Source organism: Salvelinus namaycush, chromosome 24 (genome assembly GCF_016432855.1).
Source record: "Salvelinus namaycush isolate Seneca chromosome 24, SaNama_1.0, whole genome shotgun sequence".
Classification (NCBI taxonomy): Eukaryota; Metazoa; Chordata; class Actinopteri; order Salmoniformes; family Salmonidae; genus Salvelinus; species Salvelinus namaycush.
In genome coordinates this window covers 33660581-33679217 of record NC_052330.1, presented here as the reverse complement: position 1 = coordinate 33679217, position 18637 = coordinate 33660581, and the positions used below count along the sequence as shown (strand labels likewise).

General features: G+C 47.0%; 2 protein-coding genes across 2 annotated transcripts in view; one reads left to right on the top strand and one right to left on the bottom strand.

Moving 5' to 3' along the window:
* The window catches only part of LOC120019401 (kinesin-like protein KIF13B), a gene marked incomplete at its 5' end in the record, with an annotated part of 88628 nt that extends 75723 nt beyond the window's left edge, over positions 1 to 12905 (top strand). The window contains 8 exons of the mRNA XM_038962689.1: positions 2024 to 2182; positions 2358 to 2435; positions 2620 to 2679; positions 5125 to 5236; positions 5812 to 5903; positions 8054 to 8134; positions 8230 to 9979; positions 10156 to 12905. Of these exons, the coding sequence (XP_038818617.1) occupies positions 2024 to 2182; positions 2358 to 2435; positions 2620 to 2679; positions 5125 to 5236; positions 5812 to 5903; positions 8054 to 8134; positions 8230 to 9979; positions 10156 to 10412 (2589 nt within the window). The remainder of the gene's footprint in view (positions 1 to 2023; positions 2183 to 2357; positions 2436 to 2619; positions 2680 to 5124; positions 5237 to 5811; positions 5904 to 8053; positions 8135 to 8229; positions 9980 to 10155) is intronic.
* Positions 12906 to 15586: 2681 nt separating this feature from the next.
* On the bottom strand, positions 15587 to 18235 carry LOC120019400 (homeobox-containing protein 1-like). Its single transcript, XM_038962688.1, has 2 exons — positions 18038 to 18235; positions 15587 to 16271 (listed from the first exon to the last, which is right to left on the bottom strand). The coding sequence occupies exon 2, from the start codon at positions 16268 to 16270 to the stop codon at positions 15587 to 15589; it is 684 nt and encodes a 227-aa protein (XP_038818616.1). The 5' UTR covers position 16271; positions 18038 to 18235.
* Between the last annotated feature and the right edge of the window lie 402 nt (positions 18236 to 18637).

Sequence of the window (18637 nt, the reverse complement as noted above, 5' to 3'; positions counted from 1 at the left end):
TCCGTCTCTCTGCTAGTTAGCTGACCAGTCTCTCTGCTAGTTAGCTGACCAGTCCCTCTGCTAGTTAGCTGACCAGTCCCTCTGCTAGTTAGCTGACCAGTCCCTCTGCTAGTTAGCTGACCAGTCCCTCTGCTAGTTAGCTGACCAGTCCCTCTGCTAGTTAGCTGACCAGTCCCTCTGCTAGTTAGCTGACCAGTCCCTCTGCTAGTTAGCTGACCAGTCCCTCTGCTAGTTAGCTGACCAGTCCCTCTGCTAGTTAGCTGACCAGTCCCTCTGCTAGTTAGCTGACCAGTCCCTCTGCTAGTTAGCTGACCAGTCCCTCTGCTAGTTGGCTGACCAGTCCCTCTGCTAGTTAGCTGACCAGTCTCTATGCTAGTTAGCTGACCAGTCTCTCTGCTAGTTAGCTGACCAGTCTCTCTGCTAGTTAGCTGACCAGTCACTCTGCTAGTTAGCTGACCAGTCTCTCTGCTAGTTAGCTGATCCGTCTCTCTGCTAGTTAGCTGACCGGTCTCTCTGCTAGTTAGCTGCCCGGTCCCTCTGCTAGTTAGCTGCCCGGTCCCTCTGCTAGTTAGCTGCCCGGTCCCTCTGCTAATTAGCTGACCGGTCCCTCTGCTAGTTAGCTGCCCGGTCCCTCTGCTAGTTAGCTGCCCGGTCCCTCTGCTAATTAGCTGCCCGGTCCCTCTGCTAATTAGCTGCCCGGTCCCTCTGCTAGTTAGCTGCCCGGTCCCTCTGCTAGTTAGCTGACCGGTCCCTCTGCTAGTTAGCTGACCGGTCCCTCTGCTAGTTAGCTGACCGGTCCCTCTGCTAGTTAGCTGACCGGTCCCTCTGCTAGTTAGCTGACCGGTCCCTCTGCTAGTTAGCTGCCCGGTCCCTCTGCTAGTTAGCTGACCGGTCCCTCTGCTAGTTAGCTGACCGGTCCCTCTGCTAGTTAGCTGACCGGTCCCTCTGCTAGTTAGCTGACCGGTCCCTCTGCTAGTTAGCTGACCGGTCCCTCTGCTAGTTAGCTGACCGGTCTCTATGCTATTTAGCTGACCAGTCTCTCTGCTAGTTAGCTGACCAGTCTCTCTGCTAGTTAGCTGACCAGTCTCTCTGCTAGTTAGCTGACCAGTCTCTCTGCTAGTTAGCTGACCAGTCACTCTGCTAGTTAGCTGACCAGTCTCTCTGCTAGTTAGCTGATCCGTCTCTCTGCTAGTTAGCTGACCAGTCTCTCTGCTAGTTAGCTGACCAGTCCCTCTGCTAGTTAGCTGACCAGTCCCTCTGCTAGTTAGCTGACCAGTCCCTCTGCTAGTTAGCTGACCAGTCCCTCTGCTAGTTAGCTGACCAGTCTCTCTGCTAGTTAGCTGACCAGTCTCTCTGCTAGTTAGCTGACCAGTCTCTCTGCTAGTTAGCTGACCAGTCTCTCTGCTAGTTAGCTGACCAGTCTCTCTGCTAGTTAGCTGACCAGTCTCTCTGCTAGTTAGCTGACCAGTCTCTCTGCTAGTTAGCTGACCAGTCTCTCTGCTAGTTAGCTGACCAGTCCCTCTCCTAGTTAGCTGCCCAGTCCCTCTGCTAGTTAGCTGACCAGTCCCTCTGCTAGTTAGCTGGCCAGTCTCTCTGCTAGTTAGCTGGCCAGTCTCTCTGCTAGTTAGCTGGCCAGTCTCTCTGCTAGTTAGCTGACCAGTCTCTCTGCTAGTTAGCTGGCCAGTCTCTCTGCTAGTTAGCTGGCCAGTCTCTCTGCTAGTTAGCTGGCCAGTCCCTCTGCTAGTTAGCTGACCAGTTTTATCTGCTAGTTAGCTGACCAGTCTTTTTGCTAGTTAGCTGACCAGTCTTTTTGCTAGTTAGCTGACCAGTCCCTCTGTTAGTTAGCTGACCAGTCTACCTGCTAGTTAGCTGACAGTGATTTCTTAAGTGCTAGTTTTACTGGAAGTGGTCCTCCTAAAAAGAAAGACTGTGGTTTGCAGGTCCCTGACACATGAAGGACCATAACTTGCGGATCTCTCTTCCAAAAGGCCAACACTGATCTAAGTCTCCTCTCCTCCTCCAGCATGTCCAGGGTCCAGAGGACAGAGAGATGCTGGCCAGACTAGCAGCCAGTGTAGATGTTCAGGATGTCCATTCAGCGGACAGTGAGGCGGCCATAGAGAAGTACCTCCGCAGTGTCCTGGCTGTGGAGAATATACTCACCCTGGACCGACTACGACAGGTCCACACACACACACACACACGCACACGCACACACGCAATAGTACATATACTCAACTCTTACGTAACATAAACCGTGTGTCTGTGTCTTTGTGTGTCTGTCTGTGTCTTTGTGTGTCTGTCTGTGTCTTTGTGTGTCTGTGTCTCTGTGTCTTTGTGTCTCTGTGTCTGTGCAGGAAGTAGCAGTAAAGGAGAAGTTGTCTGTCAAGGCCAAGTCTCCAAGTCGTGCTCTCAGCTCTCCTAACGTGAACCGGGTAAGAATCTACATCACATGGTCTCCCTATACTTCACTGATTACTCAAACCCATAACATCCTGCCTGTAACTGATTGAACAATTGAGTCATTAGTTAGTTAGTTAACCAGTAACACCTACAACAACCTGTCCTAGTAACATGTTCCATGCTGATCTCACCCTGGTTTCAACCCCCTTATTTTAGCTGTCAGGATCCTGGAGCAGACAGGATCTGTCCTCCAATCACAGGCTAGATAACAACAAGGTGAGACTTTAACCAACTTCCTTATTGTTCTCAATGACTTACCTTGATAAATGTGTTTTTATTAGGGGTTCACAGCAAAGCTATAGTTATACTCTAGTTTTTAATAATTTTTCTTGACATGGTCAAATAACTCGAGCATAGATTGGTAACTTATTTTTCCTAATTTGACACACAGAAACTAGAGGCCATGAATAACTTTGCTCTAAAATAATGGCACTGATTCGGCCTATTATACAAACTGAATTGGGCTGCTGTTCTGTTCTGCCAAACCTATTGCCGACCCCTGCTGTATTCTATTCTAGTGGGGATAGGAGGGGGGGGGGGGGCAATTTTATATCGCCTAAGGCGGCAGAACGGCCCTGTACCGCCCATACATTTTTCGGATGCACACATGAGGTCCCGTATTGGGAAAAAATTCAATTGACTTTCACCCCTGCTCATCGCAATAGTCCCTAAAGAGTTTGAGAAAATAACACTGATGCATTCAGCTGTGTGAATATAAAGTCACTGCATCCTTAGATGGCTGCACCAGACCAGTTGGTGGCGCTGTAGAGGTCATTGACCCCCAGACCAGTTGGTGGCGCTGTAGAGGTCATTGACCCCCAGACCAGTTGGTGGCGCTGTAGAGGTCATTGACCCCAGACCAGATGGTGGCGCTATAGAGGTAAAAAATGGTGGCGCTATAGAGGTTATTGACCCCAGACCAGATGGTGGCGCTGTAGAGATCATTGACCCCAGACCAGTTGGTGGCGCTGTAGAGGTCATTGACCCCCAGACCAGTTGGTGGCGCTGTAGAGGTCATTGACCCCCAGACCAGTTGGTGGCGCTGTAGAGGTCATTGACCCCCAGACCAGTTGGTGGCGCTATAGAGGTCATTGACCCCAGACCAGATGGTGGCGCTATAGAGGTCATTGACCCCCAGACCAGTTGGTGGCGCTGTAGAGGTCATTGACCCCCAGACCAGTTGGTGGCGCTATAGAGGTCATTGACCCCCAGACCAGTTGGTGGCGCTGTAGAGGTCATTGACCCCCAGACCAGTTGGTGGCGCTATAGAGGTCATTGACCCCAGACCAGATGGTGGCGCTATAGAGGTCATTGACCCCCAGACCAGTTGATGGTGCTATAGAGGTCATTGACCCCAGACCAGTTGATGGCGCTATAGAGGTCATTGACCCCCAGACCAGTTGGTGGCGCTGTAGAGGTCATTGACCCCCAGACCAGTTGGTGGCGCTGTAGAGGTCATTGACCCCCAGACCAGTTGGTGGCGCTATAGAGGTCATTGACCCCAGACCAGATGGTGGCGCTATAGAGGTCATTGACCCCCAGACCAGTTGGTGGCGCTGTAGAGGTCATTGACCCCAGACCAGATGGTGGCGCTATAGAGGTCATTGACCCCAGACCAGATGGTGGCGCTATAGAGGTCATTGACCCCCAGACCAGTTGGTGGCGCTATAGAGGTCATTGACCCCCAGACCAGTTGGTGGCGCTGTAGAGGTCATTGACCCCCAGACCAGTTGGTGGCGCTGTAGAGGTCATTGACCCCCAGACCAGTTGGTGGCGCTGTAGAGGTCATTGACCCCCAGACCAGTTGGTGGCGCTGTAGAGGTCATTGACCCCAGACCAGATGGTGGCGCTGTAGAGATCATTGACCCCAGACCAGTTGGTGGTGCTATAGAGGTCATTGACCCCAGACCAGTTGGTGGCGCTATAGAGGTCATTGACCCCAGATCAGTTGGTGGCGCTATAGAGGTTATTGACCCCAGACCAGATGGTGGCGCTATAGAGGTCATTGACCCCCAGACCAGATGGTGGCGCTATAGAGGTCATTAACCCCAGATCAGTTGGTGGCGCTATAGAGGTTATTGACCCCAGACCAGATGGTGCCGCTGTAGAGATCATTGACCCCAGACCAGTTGGTGGTGCTATAGAGGTCATTGACCCCCAGACCAGATGGTGGCGCTATAGAGGTCATTGACCCCCAGACCAGATGGTGGCGCTATAGAGGTCATTGACCAGAGTGGCACCATAGGATACTAGAGCAATAACTCTTGATCAAGTGGACTTTGTCTCATGCAAACTAATGTTAGGATTATATTATGCAGACGAACAATGTGAAATAGTTCCTACATTATAGTACTTGTTTTGTTATCCAACTGATCTTGTGTCTTTTTTGTCATTCCGTGAACCGCGTTCAATGCTGCTCGCAGCTATATTTTCAGTTTGAAACGCATATAGACGTCCCCATGCACACAGCCCCTAGTTTCACCTATAGTTTCAGCCCCTAGTTTCACCTATAGTTTCATTTGACTATGAAGCAGAATTACAACATAAGATAAAACAGTTTGAACAATTACTATTTTTTTGTTGTTACAACAATACAGTAAAAAATATCTAAAAATATATGTAGATAATGTCTGCTTCTCGGTCTGCTTCTCGTCTCCTCAGGGCTGGTCAGAGAGTAACCAGGATCTGTCAGTGTTCTCTCCACCGTCCAACTCCAGACGCACCCTGCCTAGCTCCGCTCTGCCTCTTGCCCAGAACATCCACCCTGAGACTAGTGAGAACAACAAACAATGCCTCTTGTTACGTCAGGGCTAATGATCGCTATCGCTAACCTTTTCCTCATTTAGAACTGTCACTAGTGCTGCTCTTCTGTTGGTTAATCTATCAGATCTGTCCTCTGTTTCTGTGGTTTCATCTGTTGGTTAATCTATCAGATCTGTCCTCTGTTTCTTTATTTTTCCTCACTAATTTATTTCTTCATCTTTCCTTTCTCCTTTTAATTTTCCTCCTCTTATTCCACTTCTTCCTCTTCCTCCTCGTCCTCCTCCTCCCTCCCCGTACCCCCTCCCTCCCCGTACCCCCTTCCTCCTCGTCCTCCCTTCTAGTACCCTCTCCTCCTCCTCTTCTTCTTCTCCTCCTCCTCTTCTTCCTCTCCTCCTCTTCTTCCTCTCCTCCTCCTCTTCCTCCTCCTTCCTCCCCGTACCCACTTCCTCCCGTACCCCCTTCCTCCTCGTCCTTCCTTCTAGTACCCTCTTCTCCTCCTCTTCTTCCTCTCCTCCTCCTCTTTCCTCTGCTTACCCTCTCCAGGTATCTCACGGTATGCTCGTGCTACCTCTTATTTCTCCCCAGTCAAGGCTCTGGTTCCTCCTGTCCCGAAACTGCTAAAGTCCCTGTTCCCAACCAGGGAGGAGAAGAGAGACCTGACCCATGTCCCACAGCAGGTAAAGTACTAAACTAATAACACTACTGATCTCTGGTTAGTTCATAGACCAGACCCTTATTTGCCAGCATGACCGGTTTGGCGGTGGGTCAGTCATGATGTGGGGTGGCATTTCTTTGGGGGGCCGCACAGCCCTCCATGTGCTCGCCATAGGTAGCCTGACTGCCATTAGGTACCGAGATGAGATCCCCAGACCCCTTGTGAGACCATATGCTGGTGCGGTTGGCCCTGGGTTCCTCCTAATGCAAGACAATGCTAGACCTCATGTGGCTGGAGTGTGTCAGCAGTTCCTGCAAGAGGAAGGCATTGATGCTATGCACTGGCCCGCCCGTTCCCCAGACCTGAATCCAATTGAGCACATCTGGGACATCATGTCTCGCTCCATCCACCAACGCCACGTTGCACCACAGACTGTCCAGGAGTTGGCGGATGCTTTAGTCCAGGTCTGGGAGGAGATCCCTCAGGAGACCATCCGCCACCTCATCAGGAGCATACCCAGGCGTTGTAGGGAGGTCATACAGGCACGTGGAGGCCACACACACTACTGAGCCTCATTTTGACTTGTTTTAAGGACATTACATCAAAGTTGGATCAGCCTGTAGTGTGGTTTTCCACTTTAATTTTGAGTGTGACTCCAAATCCAGACCTCCATGGGTTGATAAATTTGATTTCCATTGATAATTTTTGTGTGATTTTGTTGTCAGCACATTCAACTATGTAAAGAAAAAAGTATTTAATAAGAATATTTCATTCATTCAGATCTAGGATGTGTTATTTTAGTGTTCCCTTTATTTTTTTGAGCAGTGTATAACCAACATTCACATTATCTCACACATGTAGTAACCTGCTCTATGTGAAGTGGCCATCTGTTACACTAGTGTTAGCAGTTTATGTTATTCTTCAATAACACAAACCCCAAAGCAAATCAGGGGGAGAAAAATAGATTTATTTGGACAAATCATAGATATTATGCTGGGAAGTAGATGTTCAGTCTTCACTGTCCTCAGTTTTTTTTCTCCACAGAACAAAGAAACAGGATGCCATTTATAAGCCCCCCCCCCCCCTCACCCTAGCCTGGGGTTGACCAATCAGAAATCCTTGCAGTACAACTGGGCCAATGGCCAAATAACAAGTATCCTGCTCCAGACTCAATGTACAGACCAATGAAAACGTAGCACACGTAGCTCTGAGTTCAGGACTGACATTTCACACATTCTAAACAGCGGTTGAACTATTTTCCCTATTGACCATTAGTACTCTGCGTTGTGTATTTATCTTCAAAATATTCTTATACTAGGGTATAATTTACAGTACCTCTGATAGTCTCTGTATGGGGAATATTCTCCAGCAGTGTGAAGGAGTGGTGGAGTGGACAGGAGAGATGTATATGACAGTGGTTGTGTTCCAGGTGTTATCGGCTGAGCCAGAGGATGACAGGGTAGTTCTGTTTTGACCTGCTGACTATGACCTCAGTAGGTTCTTCTCCTGCTGCTGAAAATAGCATCTTCCAAGAAAAACATCAGAAAACAATCACCTCTCATTTCTGACTGTGATTCCAGAATTCCACTAGAACTCTGATTGTGCTGTTACAGCTGATCTGCTTTGTGTCGTTTCTCACCTGAACCAATGTCTGTGGCTGTCCTCCACTTCCCCTTATCTGAGGAGACAGAGCTTTGGAATGTTTAGCTGTGTAAAAACATTTTTTTTAAATATATATATGTTTTTCAACCTTTTATTTAACTAGGCAAGTCAGTTAAGAACAAATTCTTATTTTCAACGACGGCCTTCGAACAGTGGGTTAACTGCCTTGTTCAGGGGGCAGAACGGCAGCATCGGGGATTCGATCATGCCAAACCTTTCGTTTACTAGTCCAACGCTCTAACCGCTAGGCTACCTAGTGGTAATGGCCTTTATCATTCTTTATTTCATTCCCAGTGTTTTGAGCAGGTCAGAATGGAGGATAATTTAATAGAAAAGGGACAGGAATCTGGATACTGTCCCTAGATCAGCGGCTGGAATCTGGATACTGTCCCTAGATCAGCGTCTGGAAGAGAGCTTGAGCCTGTTTTCTGTAATCTATGATTGATTTATCTGTCATATACTCTGTGAAACATCTCTGATCAAACTTTTAACATATGTTCTCATCTTTAGCCCCTCCCTCAGAGCCTACCTCGCATCGTAGTGCAGTCAGCAAGTGTTGAAGAGGACATGGATACAAAACTTAGTCACTTGGTAAGTTACTTGATCGTCTGTCCCTAGTAAGTATTGAGAAGCATGGTAATATGCTCGTCACAATTCATTACTTGTCTGTTTGGTTAATTCCACAGGTTCCCATTGGGGAAATCATCCCCCCAAAGTGCCAATCAGAGGCTGCGAAAACCATGCCCCTCCCCCCGGCTATCATCCCTCCCATCATCCCTGAGATGGAAGACCCCGTCCCCAGTCCGGTCAGCGAGGCATCCAGCGGCTACATGTCCACCAGCGTCTCCACGGCAACCCTGTCAGAGGCTTACCTGATTTGTGGGGACCTCGCTCTGTCAGCCAATCTCAATCCAGATGGCTTTGAGGTGATGCACAGGTCGTTCGAGTCCGACATCGGTCGGTGTCTTCATCGGGAGTCTAACATGGCCGGCCAGGAGGAAGAGAGGGATGCTTCTCAGATACCTCAGGCCACTGCTTCTGACCTGGAGGCTTCAGAGAAACAGAGGACTGGTACTAGTACTCCCCAGGCAGACGGGACTGGTATTGATACACTCCGAGCAGAATCTTCTCTCCCATCGGAACCACATGGAACCTCCGCAGAACCTCTTCTCATATCAGAATCCTCAGGAGAACCTGAAGATATGACTCCACCAGAGTCACTGACACACAAGTTTACACAAGACTACTACAGACTACTACCGTGTGAAGGATCAATCCAACCAGAGTCACTGACACTGTCTACACAAGAACAGTCTGTAGTATCTAATGAGTCTAAACCACCAGTACAGCCAGTCAAGTCTGTACAAGAACAACTGACACAGTCTTCACCAGACAAGTTAACAGAAAAACTGTCTGTAGTATTAGACCAGTCAGAACCACCAGTCCACATAAAAGACCCAGTCCAGTTAGAAGAACCACCAGTGGAGCCAAAGTCATCTCGGGTACAGAGTGAGGAAACAGCTGAGTCAGCACCTCTAGACCAGCTAGCACCTCTAGATCAGCTAGTACCGGCAGACCAACTAGCACCAACATACAAGCTAGCACCGGCAGACCAGCCTGAACCTGCACTTACCCCTGTAAAGCCTCTGGTTGTCGAGCTTGCACCTAGCCAGCCAGCCGAAGCTCCAACCCTGGCTCCAACCCTGGCTCCAACCCTAGCTCCAACCCTAGCTCCAACCCTGGCTCCAACCCTGGCTCCAACCCTGGCTCCAACCCTAGCTCCAACCCTAGCTCCAACCCTGGCTCCAACCCTGGCTCCAACCCTAGCTCCAACCCTGGCTCCAACCCCAACCCTAGCTCCAACCCTGGCCCCAACCCCAACCCTAGCTCCAACCCTGGCCCCAACCCTAGCTCCAACCCTGGCTCCAGCTCCAACCCTAGCTCCAACCCTAGCCCCAGCTCCAACCCTAGCTCCAACCCTAGCCCCAGCTCAAGCCCCAGCCCCAACCCTTGCTTCAGCTCCAATCACTGCTGTAACTCCTGCTCCTGTCCCACCCAAAGCCCCTCTCCTAACCCCTGTCCCAGCCCTTCTTCCAGCCCTTCTTCCAGCACTAGTTGTCAAACCTCCCAGTAGCTCGGCAGCCAACCCATTCAAGATCCAGAAAGTAAAGACGTCCGATCTGAAGTCCTTCCATCCTATCGTAAATGAGGATGAGAGCCAGGCCAGGAACAGTGGTCTTAGTGCTGATCTCTCTCTTCCTCTGGAGATTCTCTCTGACTCAGACGAAGGAGACACTGCCACAGAGGTGCCTGACTGGCTGAAGGAGGGGGAGTTTGTGACTGTAGGAACTAATAAAAGTGGCACTGTGCGCTACGTGGGACCTACGGATTTCGCAGACGGAACCTGGGTCGGAGTGGAGCTGGACTTACCTGCAGGTAGGTAGAAGAGGTTACCATGTGATGTGTTCTGATTTGTATTTATTTTTAACTTTACGATTCTGCTTTAGTTCTTGTGATGGCTAGCTAAGTCTTGCGTGTTTGTGTGTGTGATATATTTTGAGTAAATTAACATACCCAGTGTTGGATGTCTCACTGGCTCTTTCTCTATCCAGGGAAAAACGACGGGTCTGTGGGTGGAAAGCACTACTTCCACTGTAACCCTGGTTACGGGGTGTTGGTGCGTCCTGATAGGGTGAGCCGTGGAGGAGTCGGGGGCGGAGCTAAGGAGAAGCGGCGACAGCAGCAGAAGCGTCGCAGTGCTAACTTATCAGGGTCCATCCCTAACCTGGCTGCCCTCACTGCCCTGGCCAAGGGAGAGGGGGCTGGGGCCGGTCGCAAAGGAGACAACCGTAAATCCTGGAACAGCTGAGAGGAGAGAGTAGCAGAGTTGGGGTCAATTTCATTTCAGTCAATTCAAGATGGAAACTGGAATTCCAATTTCAATTTCCCCTGAACACTTCTCTAGAGATGCATTGAGGAAAATTGAAATTCGAATTTCAGTTTACTTCCCTAATTGCTGGAATTGAAACGAGATTGATCCCCAACCTGGTGGGTACTAGACACTACGCAATGCCACAACCAACTAGTAGAGGTGCAACCGAAAACCAAAGCAACGTGTCAAGACATAAGAGGTGCACCTTTTTCTCGTTTTAAATGTTCAGTCACTGATGGACAGATAGAGGAGAGGCCCAGTTCATGGTGCTGGCTGCATCAAGGAGTAGGATTAAGTTACCCCAAGTGATCTTGGGTCAGTTTGACTTTTTCCCCACTCATGGATAAGGTTAGTATTGGGGGGAGGGGAAGCTGATCCTAGATCTGTATCTAGGGGTAACTTCATCCCGGAGCCAGTTTTGTGAAGTTGCCCCTAGAAACTGATCTTGGGTCAGTATAGCATTTTCTTCACTAATGGATAGGTTCGGGAGGGGGGGGGGGGGCTGATCCTAGATCTGTACCTAGGGCAGGGGTGTCAAACTCATTCCACGGAGGGCCCTAGAGTCTGCTGATTTTTGTTTTTTCCTTTCAATTAAGACTAAGACAACCAGGTGAGGGGAGTTCCTTACTAATCAGTGACCTTAAAGCATGAAACACACCGAGAATCTGACTGTCGATGGACTGCCGATAGGTACTTATCACAGTGGGAGGCCGTTCCTTCTCTTGCTAGAACAAAAGAGGTACCTGCTGCATGCCGACCCGGCTAGCTAGCTATGTTATGCTAGCAAACTAAACATTTGGCTAGGGACTGGCCGTATGGGATTATGGAGAGTGAATTAAATGGTTTCTTTGTCATCTTGCTGGGTAGTTATCTAGCTGTGGCCATCTGGTTAGTATCAACAAAGACTTTCTACTAGGCTTGGGTGATATACCTTATATCGGGGTATTTTCGAAATACCGTTGGTATGATTTTCGATACCAATGGTTTGCTAACTTGCCAGCTAAATTGCTAGACGTCAAGGTGAAACTTCTTGTTTACAGCAGAGCCATTCAATCCCCTCCTGGATGGATCAAGATCCCTGATGCTTAAATTTTTTGGGGCATTTTTTTGGTATGTTTTTTTATTTTTATGGCGCCCCCTTGTGTGCACATTTAGTAATACCGTATACCCTGGTATGGTTCAGAAACGGTATGAACATCTGGATACTTCCCGACCCTACTTTCTACGAAATAGGAACATTAGCGCAGATAGCTTGGAATCTAGACCATAAGCAGTACGCACAGATATGCATTGCCAACAACGCTACTGCCACCTTCTGGTTTGGAGTATTTTAACAAGGCTGAGTGGCTAACGACTTCAAAGGTCTTTGCTGTATGAACACAAAAGAGAGATTGACTGCCGCACTGTTTTGGAGGTGCTAAGTACTGTCAGGTAAACGTTTGACAAGCCTACCGCTGTGTCTTAGCTTTAATTCATCAATCAAGTACAAGGGAGGCGGTGAAAACCTGCACACACTCAGCACTCTTTGGAATGAGTTTGACACATGACCTAGGGCAGGGGTTCTCAAAGTAGGATCTGCGGCTAGAACTTTCAATTTTATTTATTTATTTTAAATTTGGGGGGGGGGGGGATATTACTAACAAAAGATTGAACGACTTTTGGCCAAGGTATCCGTGGAATAAGTTTTTAAAGTGTATTTATAGTAGTAATTTGTAATTTATGTTATTAACCCTGGAGGCTTACAGGGATATTGGAATCCACAGTACTCCACCAATTATCTTATTTTTTTTTTTACATAAATGCACTGTGATTTAAGTTCTAAAATGGCAAAGTTTGCTCTTTGCCTCGTGGCAAAATGTGTAGAATTCCAGGATAATAGTTTGAAAACTGCAACATTTTCTCTCTGATGCCAAGAGGCAGGGCTTTTAAATGTTTTTTCTCCGGGCTTTAGACTTGGTTTGTTCAGCCATGCACTGCAGACGTCATAGTAAAACTCCCTGTAGGCTGTTTTTAACACACTGGACATGTCTTCTGATTATGAGCAGCGGGTCCTTGTTGAATTTTCTATCACAAAAGGGGTCCCAGGCCCCAAACAGTTTGAGAACCCCTGACCAAGGGGAAACTTCACCTCAGAGCTTTCTTTCATATCATCTGAATGTATTTTTTTGTCCTGATTGGGTCTCTCAGGTTCTCAAATAACACGTGCCATATTTTATTACCAGGGTTGCGTCAATTCCATTTCAATTCAGGAAATACACAAATTCCAATTATATTCAATGCTTTTCAATTAGGAATTTGGTTTGCTTTCTGAATTGACTGAAATTGAAATGGAATTAGCCCCAAACCTGGTTATTACCTATGTTAGTAGAACAGTATGGCAGAACAATATGTTATGAGTATCTGTTTTTAGCTAACAAGAAATATTCTGTGTGTATGGCTGCATAGCAGTCCGAGTGGTGGACTGGTGTATAACTGATACATTCCTGATGGTGGGTGGCTGGTGTTAACTGATACAGTCCTGATGATGGTACCTGGTGTATGAACTGGTGGTGGACTGTTATAACATACAGTTCTGATGGTGGTGGACTGGTGTATAAACTGATTACAGTCCTGATGTGGTGGGCTGGTGTTAAACTGTATGATGTGGACTGGTGTATAACTGATACGTCCTGATGGTGGTGGACTGTGTATAAACTGATACAGTCCTGATGGTGGTGATGGTGTATACTGAGAGGGTGACTGGTGTATAAACTGATACAGTCCTTAGATGGTGGACTGTGTTAAACTGATACAGTCCTGATGGTGGTGGACTGGTGTATAAACTGATACAGTCCTGATGATGGTGGACTGGTGTATAAACTGATATGATGGTGGACTGGTTAAACGATATGATGGTGGACTGTTGTATACACTGATACAGTCCTGATGATGGTGGACTGGTATAAACTGATCAGTCCTGATGTTGGTGGACTGGTGTATAAACTGATACATCCTGATGTGGTGGACTGTGTATAAACTGATACAGTCCTGATGGTGGTGTGACTGGTGTATAAACTGATACAGTCCTGATGGTGGTGGACTGGTGTATAAACTGATACAGTCCTGATGTGGTGGACGGTGTATAAACTGATACAGTCTGATGTGTGGACTGGTGTATAACTGATACAGTCCTGATGGTGGTGGACTGGTGTATAAACTGATACAGTCCTGATGGTGGTGGACTGGTGTATACTGATACAGTCTGATGATGGTGACTGGTGTAATAACTGATATGATGGTGGACTGGTGTAAACTGATACGTCCTGATGATGGTGGACTGGTGTATAAACTGATACAGTCCTGATGATGGTGGACTGGTGTATAAACTGATATGATGGTGGACTGGTGTATAAACTGATTCAGTCCTGATGATGGTGGACTGGTGTATAAACTGATATGATGGTGGACTGGTGTATAAACTGATACAGTCCTGATGGTGGACTAGTGTATAAACTGATTCAGTCCCGATGATGGTGGACTGGTGTATAAACTGATATGATGGTGGACTGGTGTATAAACTGATACAGTCCTGATGGTGGACTGGTGTATAAACTGATTCAGTCCTGATGATGGTGGACTGGTGTATAAACTGATACAGTCCTGATGGTGGACTGGTGTATAAACTGATACAGCCCTGATGGTGGACTGGTGTCTAAACTGGTACAGTCCTGATGGTGGTGGACTGGTGTATAAACTGAGATGGTGGACTGGTGTATATACTGATACAGTCCTGATGGTGGTGGACTGGTGTATAAACTGAGATGGTGGACTGGTGTATAAACTGATATGATGGTGGTGTATAAACTGATATGATGGTGGACTGGTGTATAAACTGATACAGTCCTGATGATGGTGGACTGGTGTATAAACTGATACAGTCCTGGTGATGGTGGACTGGTGTATAAACTGATACAGTCCTGATGATGGTGGACTGGGTTATAAACTGTACTGAACGTCCTGATGGGTGGACTGGTGTATAAACTGATACAGTCCTGATGGTGGTGGACTGGTGTATAAACTGATACAGTCCTGATGGTGGTGGACTGGTGTATAAACTGATACAGTCCTGATGATGGTGACCTGGTGTATAAACTGGTGGTGGACTGGTGTATAAACATACAGTTCTGATGGTGGTGGACTGGTGTATAAACTGATACAGTCCTGATGATGGTGGACTGGTGTATAAACTGATACAGTCCTGATGATGGTGGACTGGTGTATAAACTGATATGATGGTGGACTGGTGTATAAACTGATACAGTCCTGATGGTGGTGGACTGGTGTATAAACTGATACAGTCCTGATGGTGGTGGACTGGTGTATAAACTGATACAGTCCTGATGGTGGTGGACTGGTGTATAAACTGATACAGTCCTGATGGTGGTGGACTGGTGTATAAACTGATATAGTCCTGATGGTGGTGGACTGGTGTATAAACTGAGATGGTGGACTGGTGTATAAACTGATATGATGGTGGACTGGTGTATAAACTGATATGATGGTGGACTGGTGTATAAACTGATATGATGGTGGACTGGTGTATAAACTGATACAGTCCTGATGATGGTGGACTGGTGTATAAACTGATATGATGATGGACTGGTGTATAAACTGATATGATGGTGGACTGGTGTATAAACTGATACAGTCCTGATGGTGGTGGACTGGTGTATAAACTGATACAGTCCTGATGGTGGTGGACTGGTGTATAAACTGATACAGTCCTGATGGTGGTGGACTGGTGTATAAACTGATACAGTCCTGATGGTGGTGGACTGGTGTATAAACTGATACAGTCCTGATGGTGGTGGACTGGTGTATAAACTGATACAGTCCTGATGATGGTGGACTGGTGTATAAACTGATATGATGGTGGACTGGTGTATAAACTGATACAGTCCTGATGATGGTGACCTGGTGTATAAACTAGTGGTGGACTGGTGTATAAAATTACATATTGAATATGATCTCACAGACTGGATACCAGTCTGTTTGGCATGACAAGGAGTGGGATGATGGCCAAAGAGGACAAAAACTGCAAAGTTCAGGATTTCAGGGATATAAATATAGTTCTATTGACCCCACCGTGACATCATCACTGACCTCATGAGCTCCTCCACCTTGTCATCAATGTCCAGCTCCTCCTCCGTGGCCTCGAACCCGAACGGCCTGACGGCAGCAGCACTATTCATTGGGTACCGAGGCGGCGAGAGCTTCCCATTGGGCGTTGCTGCTAGGCTGTCCCGCCCCCCGTTCTGCACCATGGCGACCAGCGACACCGGGGACGAGAGGATGGCAGAGGGCGGGGGCGGCCCGGGTGGTGGGGAGGTGTCGTAGCTGTTGCTAGGCGAGGGGGAGAGCCCTCCACGTGGAGGGAGGTACTGTGTCTGTGTGGCGGTAGAGTTGGTGGAGGATGAGGCCAGGGCGGTGTTGGTAACATTACTGCTCCCAATACCACTGGCGCCATTATTATTATTACTACTACAGGAAGAGGATGTTGTTGAGGAGGTGGTGGCGGCAGAAACAGAGGCAGTGTTGTTGTTTGTGGTGGTGCTATTGGGGTCGGACACAGAGCTATTTGCTCCTCCTCCGTAGGAGGTGCGACGGCCGAACTTGTCCCCGTGCTCGCGGTCCAGCCGGTCTAGGGTGTCCAGGGCGTGGAGGATCTCCTGCTTGGTCATGCCCGTACGCCGCAGCCTCTGGAGCAGGTCGATCTGCTCGATGGTGAAGCGAGGCTCGTCTGTGTAATGAGACATCCTGGAGGAGAGGAGGAGGGGGAGGAAGGGACAGAGGTGGGGGAGAGGGAGAGGAGGAAGAAGAGCGTGAGAGAGAAGGAATGAAAACGGAAGAGAGAGGGGGAGTGGAGGTATGAGTGAGAGTGAGGGAGAAAAAAAAACGAGGGAGCTTCTTTTGGGAACAGCAGGCAATTCATGTAAAGTCACCTTGAAAGCAGCAGCAGATGCTATCTCATAATCATTCTACTGCTTTAAGACCAATAATAAATGCACTTCCCCGCTGCATGGTTTCCCCATAGGCTAAACATTTCCCCGCATGGTTTTCCATAAGCATTTCACTGTGTTATAGAAATCAATATCATCATAACCAGGCTGCGGCACATTTTCCATCTTATGAAGCATTGGCTGGTAATGCATTCACTTCTGACCACTAAATCCATGCTTGCACTTTACATTGGATTTACTTTCAGTTCTAGAACCACCATACGACAGTGATCTAAAGCCTAATTCTAGCTTCTCAAACCTGACAACTGATCTGTATTTACATTTTAAAAATAAGTAAACTGCCATTTTCATAGTCTGCTGCCAGGGTTAAGTAAACCATCACACCATTAAAACCTGTCCACTGCTAGCTACAGTCGTAAACTATTTCAAATCATGTTGCCTGACTAACTTCTCTAATCTATAGCCCATCAACCAGTGATAGAATAGGGGCAATTCTGAAAAGGTGTCAGGTGTTGTCTTTGAACAATTTGTTACAGGGATTCTTCCCTTTCTCTTAGTTGACAGTTAGCCTAGACCAGCTGAGGCTCAATCACTGCTATTGTATTCATTACCTACCCACCTGAGCAGGAGATATTTATTCAGTTAACTGTTAACTAGACCGTAGGTTAGCTAACAAAGCTGGGTTAACCAGAAGGAGCCCAAAGCTAACAAAAAGGTTAACTTCTAGTTAGACCACAAGACAAGGTGTGAGACCGTTACACAACTGTAATTTATCCTCAGTTCTGACCAATGATGGGTATAAACCCATCATTGGTTGACCTAATCCTTCAGTTGTCTCCTCTGACAGATGGCATAGGCCTAGCTAGCAAACAACACGCTGGTCACTACACACGTTCTGCCCTTCTTTATGCGGTCTAGTATTTCAACTGTGGTGCGGCATGTTTGTAAGGCTCTTTAGGTCTGTAAACATCTCTCATCATGGCACCACCCACAAATATGCTTTTAACAACTATATCTTGATTTAGTCATATATGTAATGGGTGCGTAAAGTAGCTGCATATTTCTGTGGAGTTCAAGCACATCTGCGAAAAGCCCAGATTCAAACGCAAAAATAATTCACACAGATAGAAACTTGTTTACATTAGTCATTCTGCAATGCATTATCGTTAGCTAGCTACCTTGCTGGCAAATTAGGTAAACAAAGGCCGTTGGTACAAAAACAACTGTTGCTGCTACCGTACTGAAAATAGAGCTAGTACTGGCTCGTTGTTAGCCTTTCTAGACAGACCTATCGAGTAAAAATAGACTGGCATAATGACGTTAGCTAGCTACTCCTTGCTAGTATATTGGCAAGCTAGCAAACTCAAAATAATGCATCTGACTTTTAGCCATGCATTTGGCTAACTAGTTAAATAGACAACGGGTTCAGTTTAATGGAGTGGTTATTTAACCAGATTGCAAGATAGACAACTGCTAATCCACCATTGAAAATAATGTATAGGCTAGCTAGCTGATTGTAAGGCTAGTAGCTAACGTTTGATTGCTAAATATATTAAATCTTACCTTATGTAGCTAGCTATCTCGATGTGCCTCCTTACACTTGACCCTTTAATATTGCACCACCACAAAACAGCGTGTGGCGGGGGAAAACCACTTATTAACAGGAGCAACACATCGATCAACCACCAGATTGTAGCAGGAGTGCCCGGCCCTTTTACTAGATTTCAATCACAAGCGGACTGTTTGCCTTTGTCTGACTGACAACAGCCATATTGATAGAATTACCTTGACGATAGTTACATGGGAGTTGTAGTTTAATTTTGGTCAGCGCGATAACAAGGATATTTGACACAAACTACATGTCCTACCGACAAATGGAGCATTATAGGTTCCTAGACATTTGGAAGCGTAGATAAAGATGTAATAAAATTCAGTTGTAAATAAAACTTGGTAAAAATGTACAGTATACAGTTTATTGTAACACCATATTGATATTCAAAAAGAGATTAGTGGTCATCCCATCTATATCTTTTAAAAATGTATGTCTAGTTTCCATCTAGAAATAAATGGAACATTCATAGTCAGATCAGACTGAATGCACGTATAAAACATTTGAAAAATAATTAAAAACAAGCCCAATGTGCAATGTCTTAAACACTCTAA

Bases quoted from the DNA above. Each gene is read 5' to 3' on its own strand.
- LOC120019400 (XM_038962688.1), bottom strand. From the start codon at position 16,270: ATGTCTCATTACACAGACGAGCCTCGCTTCACCATCGAGCAGATCGAC.